Here is a 22,946-nt window from a genome sequence, read left to right on the forward strand (position 1 = left end):
GCGGCACGGTGGCACAGTGGTTAGCACTGCTGCCTCACAGCGCCTGATATCCGGGTTCAATTCCTGACTCTGGCGACTGACTGTGTGGAGTTTGCACGTTCTCCCCGTGTCTGCGTGGGTTTCCTCCGGGTGCTCCGGTTTCCTCCCACAGTCCAAAGATGTGCGGGTCAGGTGAATTGGCCATGCTAAATTGCCCGTAGTGTTAGGTAAAGGGGTAAATGTAGGGGTATGGGTGGGTTGCGCTTCGGGGGGTCGGTGTGGACTTGTTGGGCCGAAGGGCCTGTTTCCACACTGTATGTAATCTAATCTAATCTGACAAAAAAATGTTTGGAATGATAAGTCAGAGATGATATTGGTATAATCCAAGCAATATAGGTATATTAATTGCCAACCATTTTGTGATTATTCTCATCTCTCAGTCGATACATCACACATTTATGATTATTAGTCTTATTAATTGTTTTTGAAATGCCACTAATATAAAATTTTGAAAGATATTCAAAACTTTTGCACCATACCCAACACCTCCTTGGGAACTATGAATAATTCCGATTTTCTCAAGTTCAGTGCTTGGACATTGATTTATGACCACAAAAAGGTCATAAGAATAGGCAGTAATGGAGTAGTCACAATTCTTAAGTGAGCATGAAGTTGGAAAGAGCTGTGCAACAATTAAAATGTTAAAAAGTGTACTTTCAGATTTCATTTTTCTGGACTTGGAAGAATATTTCCATTATTTTTCCAGCAGTGAAAACTTTATTAATAACTGGTCTTCTTTATGCTATTGCATGTGATGAGTCAACATCAAATGCACTTTTCAAATTAAGTATATTTAAGAGGCAAGAGATGAGCAGCAATGGAAGATGAGAGGAGGCAGGAAGGAGTGGAAGAAAAAATACGGGGAGGGTATTACAGGCAGGATAAGAGAAAAGGGTAACGGGGCAGGAGAGAGACAGGCATTGTGGTTGGGCAAATCCTGAAAGAAAGGTAATTTTTCTCAGTTGAGGGAATATTAGGAAGCTAATTTGGCTCTAAAGGAAGGATGTAACTGTTGAGAGGAAGGGGAAAAGCGCGAGATTAGATTTGGAGAACATGATGAATTTGCATGAGAAAGTGACAATAGGAAGTTTCTTCATCACATTGGGGTAGGTGATGAGGAGGAGAGGCAATGATTATCAAGAGTTGAAAAGTGTGGTGCTGGAAAAGCGCAGGAGGGCAGGCAGTATCCGAGAAGCAGGAGAATCGACGTTTCGGGCATAAGCCCTTCTTCAGGAATGAGGCTGAATTGCCAAGCGGGCTGAGATAAAAGGTAAGGGAGGGGATTTGGGAGAGGGGCACTAGGAATACGATAGGTGAAAGGAGGAAAGGAGGTGAGGGTGATAGGCCGGAGAGGGGGTGGGGGCGGAGAGGTCGGGAAGAAGATTGCAGGTCAAGAGAGCGGTGCTGAATTCAGGGGTTGGCAACTTTACAGAATAAACAGTGATTCAGGTTGGAACCTTGGTAGTTTTATTTGTTTGATTTATCAGCGTATGTTAGATGACAGAAGTAGGTAATTCAGACTGAATTTTGTGAGGGGAAAGCAGCTGAATTATTTGCTGTACTATGTAGTTATCTGCAGTGGTTTTCTGCCTTGTTACAATTTGAATAATTAGTTTGAGAAAAACTGTACCAGAAGCTTGGCTGCAGACTAGGAAAGTGAAAAACAGGTAGACAAGCTGGAGACTGGAAGATCGCAATAAGCCAGGCAGTCTAAGGAGGTGGAGAAGTCAACATCTTAGGTGAAATCCTTCTTCAGGACTGAAGGTGGATGTAAGGGGAGCTGCAGATAAAGGGGTTGGGGAGGCAGGGTGGGGAGGTGGGGATGGGTAAACACAGATAGAGGGTACGACCTGATTGGTCGATGGAAGAAATGAATAAGGTTGGCGGCGAGAAGGAAGGTTCGATTGGAGGAATGGAAGGGAGAGGGAGGGGCTGGGAAGGGAGTCAGGGGATATGAAAGGAGGTTATTTGAAATTGAAGAACTCAATATTGAGTCCTCCAGGCTGTAGGCTGCCCAGGCAGAAGATGAGGTGTTGTTCCTCCAATTTGCAGTCTGATTTGCTGTGGCAATGGAGGAGGCCAAGAATGGTCATGTCGGAAAAGGAGTGGGAAGGGAAATTAAAATGAGTGGTGACTGGAAGGTCAGGTTGGCCCCTGTGGGCTCGGCTGAGATGCTCAGTGAAATGTCCCCTTAGTTTATTTTTAAGCCCAAGTATGGCCAAAGCCATGACAAGGAGCTGAAGAGAATAAAATCATGAGATTTTAAAGAAAATTGGAAGTCTGTTTAGCCAAAAAGGACCTTCATGAAAATTGTACCTCAAGGAATAAATAATTGGAACACTCAGGTGGAATAAAGCAAATTCTGAAGGGCTATGGCATTCCTTTGGGTTAATTCAAGGAAAATTGAATGAACCTTCAGGGAAGGAATCTCTCTGGAGAAAGAATCCACTAGCACTGTATTTGAAACATTAATCTTTATAACCTGTAGCGTTACATCAGTGGTGCTTGCTTTAATGTAAAAAAATGTTTACGTTTCTAAGAAAATGCAATAATTGTTAATAGCAGGTTGTTTCTTTTCAGAAAAGTTCACCATTCGGAATAGTGATAATCGTGTTATGGAATCAGTAATCCACAGGCCTGAACTAATGTAGAGAATATGAGCTGAAATTCCTCCATAGCATTTTGAGAATTTGAAACTCAGTTTAAAAAATAGCAAAAAGAAAATTTTGGATGTTAGTAAAACAAAAACCTTTTAGGAAAAGAAACCTGAAAGTGTGTTGCTGGTTAAAGCACAGCAGGTCAGGCAGCATCCAAGGAATAGGAAATTCGACGTTTCGGGCCAGAGCCCTTCATCAGGGCTGATGAAGGGCTCTGGCCCGAAACGTCGAATTTCCTGTTCCTTGGATGCTGCCTAACCTGCTGTGCTTTAACCAGCAACACATTTTCAGCTCTGATCTCCAGCATCTGCAGTCCTCACTTTTTACAGGAAAAGAAACCTGCCAACTTCACCCAGTCTGAGTTTATATGTGATTCCAGTCCTAACCTCGTGTGATTGACCTAACAAACTGAACTGTTAGAAGAGCATTTTCTTGGTATCTCTTTGCAACAGCCAACTTGCTGCACAATTGCTAATATTTTAAAAAATTGTTTGCAGGATTTCTTTTGACACCAATGAAGAAATCTACATCCGGTACATCTGCTGTCTGCCTGCGAAGAGACAATACACAACAATTTAGACCAACTATGGAACAAGGTTGTGTAGACAATGAGAGAAATTAGTAAACAACTGAAATCTATATTTGCTTCTGATACTTTTCTTAAACAAACTGTGATAAGCTATATTTTATTACAATATCCTAATATCTCAAATGACATCTTGAATGCTCAGTTCTGGTGCAATCTTGTTCAATGGGGTTGAGTTTTAAGAAATCATACGGATTCCTTAAAATTTCATGTTATATATGTTCCTAAATGAAAACTGCACAAATGTGATAAAAAGTTTACAATTGTTCCTGTACTGTTGGATTTTGTTAATTTGTTTTGTAATTTTAATAATTATTAAAGATAGGAATTTTAAGTAATGTGTGACTTACTTTAGGTAATCAATAACAAAATAGAGATTAGAGAGTTGAGTGGCAGTTACCATCAAAGTAGCCAGTACCAACATTGCAGAGTCTGGACGTTCATCGCAAAAAAGATGGAATGCAAATATCACCATTGAGCCACCATGGAGAGACGTAGCGTAGTGGAGTCCAGACTGCTCTGGAAACATGGGTTCAAATTCCACCATGCAAATAGTGAAATTTGAATTCAGTAAAATCAGGAATTAAAAGATGATCTAATCATGCAACCATTGTCAATTGTCATAAAAATCTATTTGGTTCACTAATGTAACCCATGTCCTTTATAGAAGGAAATCTGATGCCTTCCCTCGTACTTGGTGTCTGTGACTCCAGAGCCAGAGAAATTTGTTTGACCCTGACTTGGCCTCTGCAATGGCCTGGCATGTAACAAAACCGCTACAAGATCTAAAGCAAAGAATGAAACCAGATAAACAACCCAGCATTGACCTAGGCACCAGAAATTATAACAGCAAACCCAGCCATGTCAGCCCTGTACAGTCTTCCTTACTAACATCTGGGGGAGCTTGTGCCAAAATTGAAAAAGCTATCCCTCAGCCTAATCAAGCAAATACTTCACATAGTCATACTTTACAATATTCCAGACAATACCTTTAACATCCTGAGGATATCCTGTCCACTGATAGAACAGACCCACCAGAGGGAGCAGCACGGTGATATACAGTTGGGAGGGATTTGGCTTTGAGAGACCTCAACCTTGACCCTGGGTGTCAAGACGTCTCATGACATCTAGTCAAACATGGACAAGAAAACATCCTGCTGTTTATCACCTTCTGATACCCCTCCCTTCCAATGATAAATCAGTATTCCTCCATGTTGGGCTCCATTTGGAAGAGGCACTGAGGGTGTTAAGGGCCCAGAACTCTGGTTGGAGGACTTCGATGTCCATCATTACCAGTGGCACCACTACTGAAAAAGGTGGCTAAGCCCTAAAGGACGTAACTGTTGGACTGGGCCTGTAGCATGTGATGAGGGCACCAAAACGTACTTGACCTCATCCTCATCAGTCAATCTGCAGCAAATGTATCTGTCCATGACAGTTCTTACAATATTACTTCTTGAATTTTCAAGGTATCTCCCCTAGGACAACTATCCATATACTGCTCCATCATAACGTCATCCAATGAAATGCATCTCAATCTACTTTAATGCTGTTTACATCTACTTCGGCCTTTACAGGACCATCTTGTTCCCTCTACTGCTTCTGTGCTGAGATGAATGGGAGGAGCCAGTGTTGGACTGGGGTGAACAAAGTTAAAAATCACACAACACCAGGTTTAATTGGAAGCAGTAGCTTTCAGAGTGCTGCTCCTTCATCAGGTGGTTGTGGTGCATAAAACCATAAGACACAGAATTTATAGCAAAAGATTACAGTATCATACAACTGAAATTATATATTGAGCAAACCTGGATTGTTGTTAAGTCTTTCACCTTTTAGAATGGGTTGCAAGTTTTGATTCATTAATATGTAAATTATGTATTATGAATATAAATTATGTAAATTAATATGAAGTTCTGGGATTTACATATTAATGAACCAAAACCTGCAACCCATTCTAAAAGATGAAAGACTTAACAACAATCCAGTTTTGCTAAATGTATCATTTCAGTTGCAAGACACTGTAACCTTTTGCTATAAATTCTGTCTCTTATGGTCTTATGCTCCACAATCACCTGATGAAGGAGCAGCGCTCTGAAAGCTAGTGCTTCCAAATAAACCAGTTGGACTACAACCTGGTGTTGTGTGATTTTTAACTTCGTGCTGAGAGATTGCTTTACTGACTTTCAATTCTCAATGAACTAAAGTTGTCTTCATTAACATTTAGGTTGGGTCTGCCATAGTGTTAAGGGTTTAGATGGAGACAACTTTGTTAAGTGTGTACAAGAAAATTTTCTGATTCAGTACCTACTAGAGAAGGTGCAAAACTTGACCTACTCTTGAGTAATAAGGCAGAGCAGGTGACTGAGGCGTCAGTGGGGGAGCACTTTGGGGCCAACGACCATACTTCCATTAAATTTAAAATAGTGATAGAAAAGAATAGACCAAATCTGAAAGTTGAAGTTCTAAATTGGAGGAAGGCCAATTTTGACAGTATTAGGCAAGAACTTTCAAAAGTTGATTGGGGGCAGATGTTCGCAGGTAAAGGGATGACTGGAAAATGCGAAGCCTTTAGAAATGAGGTAACAAGAATCCAGAGAAAGTATATTCCTGTTAGGGTGAAAGGAAAGGCTGGTAGGTATAGGGAATGCTGGATGACTAAATAAATTGAGGGTTTGGTTAAGAAAAAGAAGGAAGCATATGTAAGGTATAGACAGGCTAGATCGAGTGAATGCTTAGAAGAGTACAAAGGCAGTAGGAGTATACTTAAGAGGGAAATCAAGAGGACAAAAAGGGGACATGAGATAGTTTGGCTAATAGAATTAAGGACAATCCAAAGGGTTTTTACAAATACATTAAGGCCAAAAGAGTAACTAGGGAGAGAATAGGGCCCCTCAAAGATCAGCAAGGTGGCCTTTGTGTGGAGCCACAGAAAATGGGGGAGATAGCAAGTGAGCATTTTGCATCAGTATTTACTGTGGAAAAGGATTTGGAAGATATAGAAAGTAGGGAAATAGCTGGTGACACTTTGAAAAATGTTCATGTTACAGAGGAGGAAGTGCTGGATGTCTTAAAACACATAAAGGTGGATAAATCCCCAGGACCTGATCAGGTGTACCCTAGAACTCTGTGGGAAGCTAGAGAAATGATTGCTGGGACTCTTGCTGAGATATTTATATCATCGATAGTAACAGGTGAGGTGCCGGAAGACTGGAGGTTGGCTAACGTGGTGCCACTATTTAAGAAAGGTGGTAAGGACAAGCCAGGGAATTGAGCCTGACGACAGTGGTGGGCAAGTTGTTGGAGGGAATCCTGAGTGACAGGATGTACATGTATTTGGAAAGGCCAAGGACTGATTAGGGATAGTCAACATGGCTTTGTGCGTGGGAAATCATGTCTCACAAATTTGATTGAGTTTTTTGAAGAAGTAACAAAGAGGAAAGAAGATTGATCTATATGGATTTCAGTAAGGCTTTTGACAAGTTTCCCTATGGGAGACTGGTTAGCAAGATTAGATCTCATGGAATACAGGGAGAACTAGCTATTTGGATACAGAATTGGCTCAAAGGTAAAAAAACAAAGGGTGGTGGTGGAGAGTTGTTTTTCAGACTGAACGTCTGTGACCAGTAAAGTGCCACAAGGATCGGTGCTGGGTCCTTTACTTTTCATCATTTATATAAATGATTTGGATGTGAGCATAAGAGGTACAGTTAATAAGTTTGCAGATGACACGAAATTGGAGGTGTAGTGGACAGATTACAACAGGATCTTGATCAGATGGGACAATGGTCTGAGAAGAGGCAGATGGAGTTTAATTCAGGTAAATGTGAGGTGCTGCATTTTGGGAAAGTAAGTCTTAGCAGGACTTATACACTTAATAGTAAGGTCCTAGGGATTGTTGTTAAACAAAGAGACCTTGGTGTGCAGGTTCATAGCTCCTTGAAAGTGGAGTTGCTGGTAGATAGGATAGTGAAGAAAACGTTTGGTATGCATTCCTTTATTGGTCAGAATATTGAGTACAGGGTTGGGAGGTCATGTTGCAGCTATAGAGGACATTGGTTAGGCCACTGTTAGAATATTGCATGCAATTCTGGTCTCCTTCCTATTGGAAAGATGTTGTGAAATTTGAAAGGGTTCAGAAAAGATTTACAAGGATGTTGCCAGGGTTGGAGAATTTGATCTGAGAGGTTGGGGCTGTTTTCCCTGGAACATTGGAGACTGAGGGGTGACCTTATAGAGGTTTACAAAATTATGAGAGTCATGAATAGGATAAATAGACAACGCGTTTTCCCTGGGGTGGGGGAGTCCAGAACTAGAGGGCATAGGTTTAGGGTGAGAGGGGAAAGACATAAAAGAGACCTAAGGGACAACTTTTTCACACAGAGGGTGGTGCATGTATGGAATGAGCTGCCTGAGGAAGTGGTGGAGGCAGGTACAATTGCAACATTTAAAAGGCATTTGGATGGATATATGAATAGGAAGGGTTTGGAGGAATATGGGCTGGGTTCTGGCAGGTGGGACTAGATTGGGTTGGGATATCTTGTCAGTATGGACTGAAGGGTCATTTCCATGTTGCACATCTCTTTGACTCTATGACTCTCAGACCAAAGCCACTGTCTTTGGCTCATGCAGCAAATACTTAATCCTTGCTACCAATTCCAATCCCGTCCCAGCAAATACTGCAGGTCACATTGATTTTTGTGCTCAGTCTCTTAATAGTCCCTTCATGGTGCATTACTCATTCCCTCAGTTCCACTATTGACATCCTGGTCTTCAATGTTTTGTTCCCCAAGCTCTAGAACTCCATCCCTAAAGCTCCTGGAAAAACTACATCTTTGACCAGGCTTTTAGTCGCCCCTCCTAATATATTTCTTGACATCAATTTTCAGACATCTGATTACAGTTCTTTAAGTACCTTGGGACATTTTTATACATTAAAAGCACTTTGTAAGTGCAAGTTGTTGTTATGTTCCTCTGAGGCTGTGCCACTATAATTCTTTTGCTCATCTCTGGTTATGCACTAATGATCTGTTCATTTGAAGTTGAGTTGCTTTGGTTTAATCAGATTGACAACACTCCAGACACTAATGCATTATTTAGCCCAATGTGAAATGGACTGTAATGAGCGTCTGAAATTTCAGTGAAGGAGCAGCAGTTTGTGAGTGCTTTTCTTATCCAAAGCTTTGTTTAAATTAGTCATGTTTTTGCATTATTATTAATCTAACTGCAGTTTTATTGGTCTGATGGACCTTTTATAATATTGGAGTGTTTTATTAGTTACATTCCTCCCCTGACCTTGGGGTGAAGGGGACAAACAGCACCACAGGCAAATGCAAATGGCTGTCAGTGCTTGCCATTTTAATCTTTATTTTCTTTTGAGGTCCTGGATTCTTAGTGGGATGTGTTTGCAACCCTTTTATAAATTTAAATTAATTAATACCTTCTTACTCCAAGGTAATGAGACCAATTGTAGTGGTAACTATAGTTCAGATTTTGAATCAGAATTCAACCTTCCAATCTGCATCAATTTGATTTACACCTGAAATGATGCCTTTATTCACAGGATGCCTTATATGTGGATAAGGAAGCCGAGAGATATAATCAGAAATTGCCAGAGGGAAGGAAATAATATAGTAATATGTAGCTGTGATCTGCCCATAGGCCAGATCATTTCTCACGCCTTGGGATCCTGCATTTTTCTCTTAGGTTCTTTGCAACAGCCTCACATTTTCAATGTCAACGAGCAGGATGGCTTGGAGAAAGGAATATAGAGATGCTTTTCTATAAACCTTCTCAAGTTTGCTTAAAGGATGCATGAATTCTCCTCCTGAAGCAAATGATTGCTCGTTATTCAAAGTTTTAGCTCTTTCACCGTCATCACTGGGTATTCACTTGTTTGCCATTGACTCTTAACCCTGAGCACAGAATCCTCAGTTGAGCCTAGGGCGATTTTCAAATAGGCAGCCACAACTCTAATTAAAGTCGTCAACTGTCCTTATTACCCTAATATGTAAGTGGGAATACTATTTACAGTTAGAATTTAATTCATGAAATGTAAGGTTCTGCACACAGGCTTGGAAAGCAAGCAGTTCAACAAACTATGCTGAAAAACTAAGATAGATATTGAAACAGGCCTGTGCTTCTTCAATTCAGTGCTAACCATATCACTAACTATATAACCTAATGAAGAACAGTGATCAACAAAGCCAGTAGAATGTTGAACTGTGTGGCCAAATAAGTAGAATATAAATCAGAGAAGCAGCAAGCTAAAGGGTTTCCCCAAGGCATCAGGTACAAGTCTAAAGTTTATTCCTGATAAGTTCAGCTGGTAGTCTAATAGAGATATTTAAAAACAGTTCAGGTTTTATTTTTCAGCTTAGTACAACCTAATGTTTGGAGAAAGAAAAGAAACTTGCTCCAGCCAAAATGTAGATGCAGAATAACATAAATAACCTAACCTAAGATATGGCAATTAGAAGTCTGGACTTTTGAATATTGAAGTTTATGAGCAACCAAAACTACCTCATTTGAACACATCTGCAGCAATTCGTTCCATCTCAAGTCACAGTCATCTAGCATTTTCTAGAATTCCCTCATAGAATGTGGGCAATACTGACTGGGCTATTACACACCTCTAGTTGCCTTTGAATAGGTGCTGGTGGTGATCTACCCTGTTGAACCACTGCAGTCTGGGGTTCTGTAGCTGCTACCCAGTCAGTAGCTGACTACTTGAGAAGCCTGCACCACTACAAAGGATATGACTACTGCCAGGTCAAAGTCACAACCCTCCCTTCCAGACTCCAAGGATAGAGGGTCACACAAGGGTCACTCATGTGAGGGTTGGATCACATGGGATGGAGGTCATCACAGGGAGTGGAGCCCTAGGTCACTGTAACAAGGATGTTGCCTTTTAGCAGCCTCTGCTTTATCTATGGTCCCTCAATCAGCTACAGATTAATGCAGGTTGAGGAACTTTCCACCCACCAACTCACAACCTCTCTCCCTGCTTGACCAGTTGGGTAGGTCTACTCTTGTTCCACCTGGAGCTGAAATGACTGCAGTCGAAGTGGGAACAGATCCTTAAACCAATCAGTGGGTTAAAAGGTAGAGCTTCAGGCAATGTTGGGAATCTTGTCTGATACTATCCCGCCTAATTAAGTTCTGTTTTCATCTCTGGGCCCAGAAAATTCCAGATAATGTAGGAAACATTGCAGTCAATTTACGTGTTAAAGAAAAGCAATGAAGTAATGAGCAGATGTTGTATTTATCGTGTTATTGGTTGAGACGTACAGGATAAAATCCCAAGAAGAACTATCCTGCTCTTCTTTAAATAATGACACAGAATTCTTTAAGTGTAACTGAGTCACAGATAGTTGCTTTGGTTTATTGTCTCATCAAGAGGAAACCTCTAATGATGATGACATGAATTCCTGACATACACACCCAGCAGGTGTAGCTCTGTAAACTCCTAAGATTACCCGTTGTGTTGTTCTGATTGTTCATGTTCATTTAGAGACAGTTTGTCTGCATTGTTATATTTTATTGATTGAGCTGGGGGGGGGGAGGGGAAGGAACAACTGCAAGGGCCGTCTGTCAGGATGAGGTTATCTCTTAAATGAATGTTGAAAACAATTATTTTGAATTCGCACATAGTTTGGCCTTAAATGTGCTATGCATAATATTCTTTACAAGTGAGAATGAAAGGGAATATCTGCAAAAGTGTGACAATAAGTCTGCGTAATTGTATTGTCATACCATAGAACAGGGTATTTTAGTAAGCAGAACAACTTGTCTGTTAAAATATAACCCTGGAGAATTGCAATGAAATGACAAGGGAGCAGGTGGTCATCCAATCTCAGCTGGCTGAAGAAAATCATTGGAAATGCTTCCAGCAAAATGACAATCTATAAATATCACTGATGGGCTACAGGAGCTTCTAAATCTTTAGCTAATAATATTAGTAGAACAAAGCTACAGTTCTTAGCATGGTGCTTTTTTTAATAGCTATTTGCTTCCTTTGCAGAGCTTGTAACCAAGAATTAAGTGCTGCAATAACTTTCTTGTGCTTATAGACTCATAGGATTATACAGCATGTAAACAGACCCTTCTTTCCAACTATCCTAAACTGATCTTGTCCAGCATTTGGCCCATATCCCTCCAAACCCTTCCTAATCATATACCCATTGAGATGCCTTTTAAATATTGTAATAGTTTTGCTCTCTCCTATCCAGGGAAAAAAATCCTCGGCTATTCACCCAGCCATGCCCCTTATGATCTTATAAACCTCTATAAAGTCACCCCTCAGGTTCTGATGTTCCAGGGGAAAAAAGTCCCAGCCTATTCAGCCTCTTTCTGTAGCTGAAACCCTGCAACCCTAGCAACAAACTACAAGACATTCAAAATCAAGACTTCACTAATAGAACTACACCAGGAAACAACCCACAACATGAAGAGGAGGTGTGGGTTTCCAAACGTTGGTTTTTAAGATAGATTTTTAAAAGGGCTTTAAAGAAGTAGGGTTAAGGGAGAAAATTGGATGGTGAGGTCAAAATAGCAGAAAAGGTTCGAGGATTAGGAGTATGGAGTGGCTGTTTGACATAAGGATGAAGGAGGTAACAGAGATCGGGCAAAGACTTGAAGGGATTTGAATTTTTTTATATGCTAAAGGGACCTGAATCCAGTATGGAGTATCGAAGATAGAATGATATGCGGGTAGAGCTTTGTTTGGGACAGAATCCAGTTGATTGCACTTTAGATCATTTTTAGTTTGTAAAGAATAGAGAGTATGCTGTTGTTAGCAAAGAAATGGCTGCCTCCCATAAGAACAAATGATCAGTTCGGGTTGATTTTAACCCGAGTGGGTTAAAACAAAACTAAAATGTTCTGTGTGCTTTAACTCAGACTGACCACACTGTCTTTCCAAATGTTGTGACTTTAAGTTGCTGTTCTGAGCAGGCTTTATCTGCTAAAAGGCACTGTGACCTTTCTTGTGCTCTGATAACATGATGACTAGACTGCCCTATTAAAGTGAAGACCTGAATAGTGTAACAGTTGTGGTTTCCCACCAGAAAAGGCCCAATAAATATTATTTTCTCCTGCCTCCGTATCGAAATTTTAGTTTTCCCAACTTCCTTCCTTGGAGTGTTCTTCCCAACCCACTAACTCTACAAAAAGCACTTAGCTAAACTGAAACTCTTCTTTCAAGTTCCTGGTTCGGACCTACTGCCAATCAATGTCCCACTCCCACCTATATTCAGTCAGAAGACCAAAAGGGTGCTATACAGATGAAGGCTTATCGGTATAACCTTCCTAAATATCACAATTCAGTAGTCATCTGCCCCAACTTGGGAGTTAACACGAGGGCTAACACATTCATGTAACATTCTTCTAACATTCTGCTGCTTCAACACATTGCTGATTAAGAAACAACCTATTTAAAGTACAAGATACTGACTGACAAAGTAATGACATTGCCAAGCAAAGTTAAGCAGACTGCAAACAACAATTCCACTGCAATATAGTTGCCATTGTTTTTATCCTGACTTCCTCCAGTCTTCTGAAGATAGTCACTCATGCTGGATGCAGTTATGTTTTGCCCAGGAGCCAACATTTCTGCCAAAATCCTTCTCTTTTTTCCCTAGCACTGGCATTGCTTCCACTCCATTTAGTTCAGAGATGACTGCTAACTCCATGGGTAATCTGCAGATTTGCCACATGTTGGGCAGGTGATGATTGAAGCATTAGATAGGTGGCTTACGTAGAACATAGAACAGTGCAGCACAGGAACAGGCCCTTTGGCCCACCTTGTCTGTACTGACCATGATGCCATTTTAAACTAGTCTCATCTACTACACATAGTCCATATTCCTCTATTCCCTGCCTGTTAATTTGTCTGTTTAAATACCTTTTAAACTTTGCTAGTGTATCTGCTTCTATCATCTTTCATGGCAGTGTATTCCAAGCATTTACCATCCTCTGTGTAAAAGCTTTTCCTCCCACAACTAATCCCATTTGCCTGCACTTAGCCCATATCCCTCTAACCCTTTCCTATTCTTGTACTCATCCACTTGCCTTTTAAATGTTGTCATTGGACCAACCTCCAACACTTCCTCTGGCATTTCATTCCATACACACACCACCCTTTGTGTGAAAAAGTTACTCGTTAGATCCCTTTTAAATCTTTCCCCTCTCACTCTAAACCTATGCCCCTCCAGTTCTGAACTTCCCCAACCCAGGAAAAAGACCTTGTCTATTTACCCTATCCTTAACCTTCATGATTTTATAAACCTCTATAAGGTCACCCCTCAGCCTCTGACATTCCAGGGAAAACAGTCCCAGCCTATTCAGCCTCTCCCTATAGCTCAAACCCTCCAACTCTGGCATCACCCTTGTAAATCTTTTTTGAACCCTTTCAAGTTACACAACATCCTTCTTATAGGAGGGAGACCAGAATTGCACACAACATTCCAAAACCATCTGTTCAGCTTGGACGGGTTGGACCGAAGGGTCTGTTTCCGTGCTTTTTATCTCTATGACTCCATGACACTATCTTACTGGAACCTTCCCTCTCTCATCTTAAAAACCTGTGCCTTCTAGTATTTGACATTTCCATCTGGGGGAAAAGGCTCCAACTATCCAATCTATCCATGCCTCTCATACTTTTATATACTTCCATCAGGTTGCCACTCAGCAACAACAATCTTGCAAAACAATCCAAGTTTGTCCAACCATTCCTTATAGCTAACATACTCCAATCCAGGCAACATCTGGTAAATCTCTTTTGCACCCTCTCCAAATATCCTTCCTATAGTATGGGGATCATAACTGCACTCAATGTAGCCTCAGTAAAGTTTTATACAGCTGCAACATGACTTGCCAACGTTTATACTCAATGCCTCCACTGATGAAGGTAAGCATGCCATACATTTTCTTTACCACTTGTGTTGCCTCTTTCAAGAAGCTATGGACTTTGGCCTCAAGATCCCTCCGGATATCAATGCTGCTGCTAAGGGTCCTGCCATACCCTTGCATTTGACCTTCCAAATTCCATCTGTAATTTCTCCACCCAATTTTCCAACTGATCTATATCCTGTTGTATCCTTTCTGTCTCTATTTCTTTCTATTTCCCATTCCTCATTATTTACAACTCCACCAACTTTTGTAAAGTCTGCAAATTTGCTCAATAAACCACCTACATTTTCATTTAAGTTATTTATATATACTACAAACAACAGAGGTCCAAACACTGATCCTTGTGAAACACCATTGGTCAAAGACCTCTGGACCTTCACATCTACCTTCTGTCTCCTGAGATCAGCCAATTTCGATTCCAATTTGCCAAATTACCATGGATCCCATGTGACTTAATCTTCTGGGCCAGCCTACCATGAGGGATTTTGTCAAATGCTTTAGTAAAGTCCATGCAGACAACATCCACTGCCCTACCCTCAATCACCTTTGTCACTTCCACAAAAAACTCAATCAAGTTTGTGAGACAAACTCCTTCTCCTCTCGTGTACTGTCATATCGCTTGTGTGCTCCCTCTGATGTCTCAACTCCATCACTGCATGTTACCACGACAATGAGAAACTTGATTGGTGTGGACGAATTGGACTGAAGGGTCTGTTTCCATGCCTTCTGACTCTAAGTCTCTCGATGTGCTATGGTGGCTTGTTGTGAGAACCTTTTTTTGGTTGGTCACAATCCAGGGTCTCCCATGAATTGGAGCTGTTTGACCGCTTCAGGGATCCTCTGAGGACATCCCTAAAGCGTTTCCGTGTACCCCAGCGTGTCTCCTGCTGTCACAAAACTCTGATAGAGGAGTCTTTCAGTCTGCTGTCAGATATATTTTTCCTCTGCTTGTACCAATCTAGTGTCTGTTGACAGGGTATTCAGAGATGGAGTCAGAATATCTGAGCCCAGGGCTGACCCTAGCCAATCTTTTCTCACAAACATGATGCAGCAACAATCACTAGGACACGCTCAGGACTAGGAGCCCTGACATCATTTTTAAAACTCCCAGTCCCGGGGTCACTCACAATTGAAGATCCTTGGTCTACTAAAATGCAAAAATAAACTGACTTTTAGATTTGGGTCATTTAATATCATACCTAGTGGTGAAATTACACGCCTGACCAGAGATTTTTAATTCCCATTTTTGAGCAGTTTTAAAAGTAAAACAGTTATCAAATAGGTTCCTGAATATTTTAAAATATCCCAGTCAACAATATATTTATTATATAGAACATACACTATTAATGCTCAAGCTCAGGTGAAGGAAATTCTACATGCATAGTTTGAAATCCATCCAGTGCTCTAAACTGGCTAGAACTAATAGATTTGACTCTCACATACATCTTGCACTTACATGATGCATTTAGCGTTGTAAAATATTGGATTCTTTACTATACGTGCTGCTTGGCAGATATTTTCATCTGCAGAGCTTGCCTTTTGGCTGGAGTCTGCATTCACAGACTGTACAGAAATACTGGCCTGCTATTCTGAGATGATCAATGAAGACTTGACAGGCAATGTAATTATGTAACTTTAAAACCCTTTCAAGTCTGAGTCAGACTCACTGCTGTCCTTATAATCGTCTGTGAGCTATAGCACTGGTTTGGCATTTATAGAGTCATAGAGATGTACAGCATGAAACAGACCCTTTGGCTCAACCTGTCCATGCTGACCAGATATCCCAACTCAATCTAGTCCCACTTGCCAGCACCCGGCCCATATCCCTCCAAACCCTTCCTATTCATATACCCATCCAGATTCCTTTTAAATGTTGCAAGTGTACTAGCCTCCACCACTTCCTCTGGCAGCTCATTCCACACAGGCACCACTGTCTGAGTGAAAAAAATTGCCCCTTAGGTCTCTCTTATGTCTTTCCCCTCTCACCCTAAACCTTTACCCTCCAGTTCTGGACTCCCTGGCCCCAGGGAAAAGACTTTGTCTATTTACCCTATCCATGCCCCTCATGATTTTATAAACCTCTAAGGTCAACCCTCAGCCTCCGACACTCCAGGGAAAACAGCCCCAGCCTGTTCATCCTCCCCCTATAGCTTAAATCCTACAACCCTGGCAACATCCTTGCAAATCTTTTCTGAACTCTTTCAAGTTTCACAACATCCTTCTGATAGGAAAGAAACCAGAATTGCCCACAATATTCCAAAAGTGGCCTAATCAATGTTCTGTACAGCCGTAACATGACCTTCCAACTCCTGTTCTCAATATTCTGACCAATAAAGGAAAGCATACCAAACGCCTTCTTCACTATCCTATCTACCTGTTACTTTACTTTCAAGGAGCAATGAACCTGCACTCCAAGGTCTCTTTGTTCAGCAACACTCCCTAGGCCCTTACCATGAAGTGTATAAGTCCTGCTCTGATTTGCTTTCCCAAAATGCAGCACCTTGCATTTATCTGAATTAAACTCCACCTACCAGTCCTCAGCCCATTGGCCCATCTGATCAAGATCCTGTTGTAATCTGAGGTAACCTTCTTCACTGTCCACTACACCTCTAATTTTGGTGTCATCTGCAAACTTACTAACTGTACCTCTTATGCTCACATCCAAATCATTTAGATAAATGACAAAAAGTGGTGGAGCCAGCAACGATCCTTGTGGCACTCCACTGGTCACAGGCCTCCAGTCTGAAAAACAACCCTCCACCACCACCCTCTATCTTCTACCTTTGAGCCAGTTCTGTATCCAAATGGCTAGTTCTCCCTGTATTCCATGAGATCTAACCTTGCTAACCAGTGTCCCATGAGGAAACTTGTCGAAAATCTTACTGATGTTCTACCACTCTGCTCTCATCAATCCTCTTTGTTACTTCTTCAAAAAACTCAATCAAGGTTGTGAGATATGATTTCCCACGCACAAAGCCATGTTGACTATTCCTAACCAGTCCTTGTCTTTCCAAATACATGTACATCCTGTCACTCAGGATTCCCTCCCACAATTTGCCCACCACCAACGTCAGGCTCACTGGTCTATAGTTCCCTGGCTGTACTTACCACCTTTCTTAAAATAGTGGCACCATGTTAGCCAACCTCCAGTCTTCTCGTACCTCACCTGTTACTATCGATGATACAAATATCTCAGCAACAGTCCCAGCAATCACTTCTCCAGCTTCCCACAGAGTTCTTGGGTACACCTGATCAAGTCATGGGGATTTATCCACTCTTGTGTGTTTCAAGACATGCGACACTTCCTCCTCTGTAATATGGACATTTTTCAAGAGTATAGACTTGGGAGGTCATGTTGCGGCTGTACGGGACATTGGTCAGGTCACTTTTGGAATACTGCATTCAGTTCCAGTTTGTCTGCTATAGCACATAGAACATTACAGCACAGTACAGGCCCTTCAGCCCTCGACCTGTGAATCTAATCTGAAGCCTATCTATCGTACACTATTCCATTTTCATCCATATGTTTATCTAATGACCATTTAAATGTCCTTAAATTTGACGAGTCTACTACTGTTGCAAGCAGTGCGTTCCACACCCCTGCTACTTTCTGAGTAAAGAAACTACCTCTGATATCTATCCTATATCTATCACCACTCAATTTAAAGCCATGTTCCCTCAAAGCCATCACCATTTGAGGAAAAACTCTCACTGTCCACTCTATCTAACCCTCTGATTATCTTGTGTGTCTCAATTAAGTCACCTCCCAACCTTCTTCTCTCTTGAGAATGTAACTCTAAAGAAAGTTCTGGGATTTACACATGAAAGAAGGGGAGTAGAGAGAACCTGTTATCTACAGACCAGTGAGCCTTACTTCAGTTGTGGGTAAATTGTTGGAAAAGGTGATAAGGGATAGGATTTATAATCATTTAGAACGGAATAAGTTGATTAGGGATCGTCAACACGGTTTTGTGAAGGGTAGGTAGTGCCTCACAAACCTTACTGAGTTCTTTGAGAAGGTGACCAAACAGGTGGATGAGGGTAAAGCCATTGATGTGGTGTATATGGATTACTGTAAGGCATTTGTAAGGTTTCCCATGGTAGACTATTGCACAAAATACAGAGTCATGGGATTGAGGGTGATTTAGCGGTTTGGATCAGAAATTGGCTAGCTGAAAGAAGTCAAAGGGTGGTGGTTGATGGGAAATGTTCATCCTGGAGCTCAGTTACTAGTGGTATACTGCAAGGATCTGTTTTGGGGCTACTGCTGTTTGTCATTTTTATAAATGATCTAGATGAGGGTGTAGAGGATTGGGTTAGTAAATTTTCAGATGGCACTAAGGTCGTTGCAGGTTGCAGAGGGACATAGATAAGCTGCAGAGCAGGGCTGAGAAGTGGCAAATGGAGTTCAATGCAGAAAAGTGTCAGGTGATTCACTTTGGAAGGAGAAACAGGAATAAAGATTACTGGGCAAATGGTAAGGTTCTTGGTAGTGTAGATGAGCAACAAGATCTTATTGTCCATGTACATAAATCCCTGAAAGTTGCCACCCAGGTTGATTGTGATGTTAAGAAGGCATACGGTGTGTTAGCTTTTATTGGTAGAGGGATTGAGTTTTGGAACTATGAGATCATGCTGCAGCAGTACAAAACTCTGGTGCAGCCACACTTGGAGTATTGTATACAGTTCTGATCACCACTTTATAGGAAGGATGTGGAAGCTTTGGAAAGGGTTCTGATGAGATTTACTAGGATGTTACCTGGTATAGAAGGAAGGACTTACTAGGAAAGGCTGAGAGACTTGTGTCAACCCAGAAGGGACACAATTTCTTGCATAGGAGTCTAATTATTAATTCTTTTTACCTTCATCATGGGTTTTGAAGGAAAACCATATTTTGAAGGATAACTGTACATTCTTATTCCTTTTTATTGCATCTACACATTCTGTTCATTGTATGCTTATTACTTTGTTTTATACACCTTTTGCTTTTATAAAAACTGCACATAAACGTTTGCAGATAATGAATCAGAATTTTCAGATTCATTTGGTATATTCTCCCTCCCCTCCCCATGTACTCTGAAGGAGCTGAGGTAGGAATTACAGTGCCCAGAGCTGAATGCTGTGATTCTAAGATGTATAATTGAGAAGAGCTACCATAATAATGCCATTAGACTGGTAATTCAGCATCCCAGACTAATGTTCTGATGAATATGTATTTGAATTCCACTGGAGCTGATGGTGAAATTTGAATTCAATTAAATCTGGAATTAAGTGTTACTCTCATGCTGACCATGTAATCATTGTTGTGAAATCCCATCTCATTCATTATTGTCCTTCAGGGAAGGGAATCTGCCACCATTATCTGAGTCTGGCCTAATTGAGACTCCTCAGCAATGTGGTTGACTCTTAACTGCCCTCTGGGCAATTAGGTACATGCAATAAATGCTGGCCTAGTCAGTGATACCAATATCCATAAAGGATTTTTTTAAAACTTAATGTAACGATATCAGGTATATTATCTGCATAAAGTTGTGCATGTTATTTGAGCCTCTGCAGACAAGCCTGCTACCAGTTAAACTGGGCTGAGACGAGCTAGTTTAAAAATAAATCATTTTCTGAGATGTGGGCTTTGCCATCATAGTTCGTTCATCTCTATTTGCCCTTGAAAATGTGGCAGCACAACAGAGATGTGAATCAGATGTAGGCCAAACCCAGTAAGGATGGCAGATATCCCTCATTAAAGGACATTAGACTTTGAATTCCATTTTTTCTTACAATTCAAATTTGAACCAAGTCTCCAGAGATTTGTCTGCATCTCTGGATTACCAGTATAGTAGCAATACACACCATTACCTCCTCAGGCATCAGTAACTTGTTTAATAATGGATTTCTGGATTTGTTCTCTCTCATGCATCAAGCAGCCCGCTGAAGTTGATGCTTTAACCCTGTGATCACTTATATGCACAGGTACAGACATTTTATCAGCTGTCAGCTTTGAGGAGGAAACACTGATCAATTCTTCCTTCTCTCCTCCCAGAGATGCTCAGGGACTGATTGGAGCTCCGTGGCTGAGATTGCTTTACTTAGCATAGAGCAAATCTGAGTGAAAATGGCATTGATTAACTTCCTTTCTCTATCACCACTGCAGAATGAAATGTAATACTGATTTCTACAACTGGATTATCACAGTTATGTGGCTTTTAAACCAAGAACATTAATCTGTTTTCTTGCTTTAATATTCCAGTATAAACTCAATTCACTAATAATGGACTAGATGGTATGAAATTAAATACAATGCATGTCCAAAGAGACTTAGGGTTTCATTCATGTGCATAGGTTAATGATTGGAATGGGATCAGCCAGGTGGATCTCATAGAATATAAGTTCCCTAATTGGGGCTGTTAACCTGGTCCAGTCAGGGAGTCCTGGATGACAGATATAAACAGGAGTGCTGGCTCTGAGGGAGCTGGATCAGTGTCATGTACTATGCATGCTTAAATAAAAGGTGACTTGGTAACAGGATACCGGCCTTTGTGGATTTATTTCACATAGATCATTAAAAGTGTTATGAACAAGTGCAGAAAATAATCAGAAGAACAAAGAATAGTACAGCTCAGGAGCAGGCTCTTTGAGCCACCAAACCTGTGCCAGCACATGACACCTTTGTAAACTAAGAACAGTTTGCCTCCGCGCAGTCCACTTCCCTCTGATCCCTGCCTGTTCATGTATCTGCATCTTAAACATTGCACTTATATCTACTTCTACCACCTCCTATGGCAGCACATTCCAGGCACTTACCACCCTCTGTATAAAAAACTTGCCTTGCACATCTCCTTTAAACTTTCCTCCTTTTACCTTAAGCCAACATCCCCTAGGAATTGACATTTCAACCTGGGAAAAAAAAGACTCTGACTATCCAATTTATCCTGTGTCTCATAATTTTGTAAACCTCTACCACGTCACTCCTCAGCCTTTGATATTCAAATGAAAACAAACTGAGATTTGTCCAATTTCTTCTCATAGCCAGTACCCTCAAGACCAGGCAACATCTAGTAAATCTTTTCTGTACCCTCACTAAAGCTTCCACCTCTTTCTGATAGTGTGGCGACTAGACCTGTACAAATGTAACCCAACTAAAGTTATACAGCTGCAACGTGACTTGCCAATTCTTTATAGTTTGTGACCTGGCTGATGAAGGCAGGCATGCCATAGGCTTCCTGGCCACCCTGTCCACTTACATTGCCATCTTTAGGGAACTGTAGACCTGTACACCTAGATCCCTTTGTATGTTGATGCTTCTAAGAGTTCTGTCATTAATGTATACTTCCTTCCTGCATTGGACCTTCCAAAATGAATCACCTCACATTTGTCTGGACTACAATCCAATTGCCAATTCTCCACCCAAATCTCCAGCCTATCTATATCTTGCTGTATCCTCTGGCAATTTCCCTCACAGTATCCCACCCTTTTGTGTCAACTGCAAACTTACTTTATATCTAAAGGACTGGAGTGCAAAGATGCAGACGTTACGCTACAGTTATACAAAACCCTGGTTAGATTCCACTTGGAATATCAGGGCACCATATCTTAGGAAGGATAGATTGATCTTGGAGGAAGTACAACTTTGGTGTACAAGAATGATACCTGGACTTTAAGGATTAAGTTATGAGAAGAGATAATCCAAATTAAGCCTGTTTCTCTTGAATTTTGAAGGTTAGGGTGTGATTTGATTCAAGTCTTCAAGATATTAAAAGAAAAAGATGAGGTAGATAAAGATAAATTATTTCCACTGGTTGGGGATTCTAGAACAAGGGGCATAGTCTACAAATTAGGGTCAGACTTTTGGGGAGATGTTAGGAAGCACTTCGACAGACAAAGGGGAGAGGTTTGGAGCTCTCTTCCACAAATAGCTGTGGATGCTGGATCAGTTGTTAATTTTAAATCTGAGATTGATAAGTTTTTGTTAAGCAAGGTATTAAGGGATATGGCAGGTATATGGAGTTAGACCACAGATCAGCAATGATCTCATCGAATGACAGAACGCACCCGAAGGGACTGATTGACCTACACCTGTACCTCAGTTTTATCATCCAGTGACAGCAATTTTAAAAAGTCACTCTGCTTTGTACTTTACTGTGTTGGGGGAAAGGCAGGAGGTTCTGCTGCAGATGTAACACACAACTGGTGACCATTCTGTCCTGGTTTTTCAAAGGGTGGGTGGTCTAAAGAAGAGCCATCCTGGATTCAGAAATGTTAACTCTGTTTCTCTCTCCGCAGAGGCTGCTAGACCTGTTGAGTTTCTCCACCACTTACCATTTTTATTTCAGATCTCCAGCGTCTGCAGTATTTCACTTTTATTTTGAAAGGCAGCATCAGCTATGAAAAGGCAGTGCAGAGAATGTTCAAAGACTCCACCAGTCATGCTGAGGTCATGATACACTGTCAGAATGAGATGAGATCCAAAACTGTAGGCCCGGCTGTTCTCTCGACTAATAATACAGGGGGGTGATGGAGAAGTGTCTTCTGTCAGCGGGATGTTGAACAGTGATTGGTCGAGACTGGTGTAGAATGTCTCTGTTGTCTCATATGTTGGGTCTAGGATCGGGGTGTGGGCACTGATGACTGTGATGGATTGTTGCTGGGCCAGGCTGAGACACAGGGTCACAGGATGCACACTTACTCCACAGGAGCATTTCCTGAGGTTTCTGAACATTTTCTATGCAAAGCTGACCCCACACAGATGCTGTTTTTCTGGT

At 41.2% G+C, this 22,946-nt stretch overlaps 1 protein-coding gene across 1 annotated transcript in view; it reads left to right on the forward strand.

The window, feature by feature from the left end:
- The window catches only part of terb1 (telomere repeat binding bouquet formation protein 1), a 164,806-nt gene that overhangs the window by 130,439 nt on the left and 11,421 nt on the right, over positions 1-22,946 (forward strand). Inside the window, exons 15-16 of the mRNA XM_060838318.1 lie at positions 1,919-1,937; positions 2,602-2,640. Of these exons, the coding sequence (XP_060694301.1) occupies positions 1,919-1,937; positions 2,602-2,640 (58 nt within the window). The remainder of the gene's footprint in view (positions 1-1,918; positions 1,938-2,601; positions 2,641-22,946) is intronic.

Source organism: Hemiscyllium ocellatum, chromosome 17 (genome assembly GCF_020745735.1).
Source record: "Hemiscyllium ocellatum isolate sHemOce1 chromosome 17, sHemOce1.pat.X.cur, whole genome shotgun sequence".
Taxonomy (NCBI): domain Eukaryota; kingdom Metazoa; phylum Chordata; class Chondrichthyes; order Orectolobiformes; family Hemiscylliidae; genus Hemiscyllium; species Hemiscyllium ocellatum.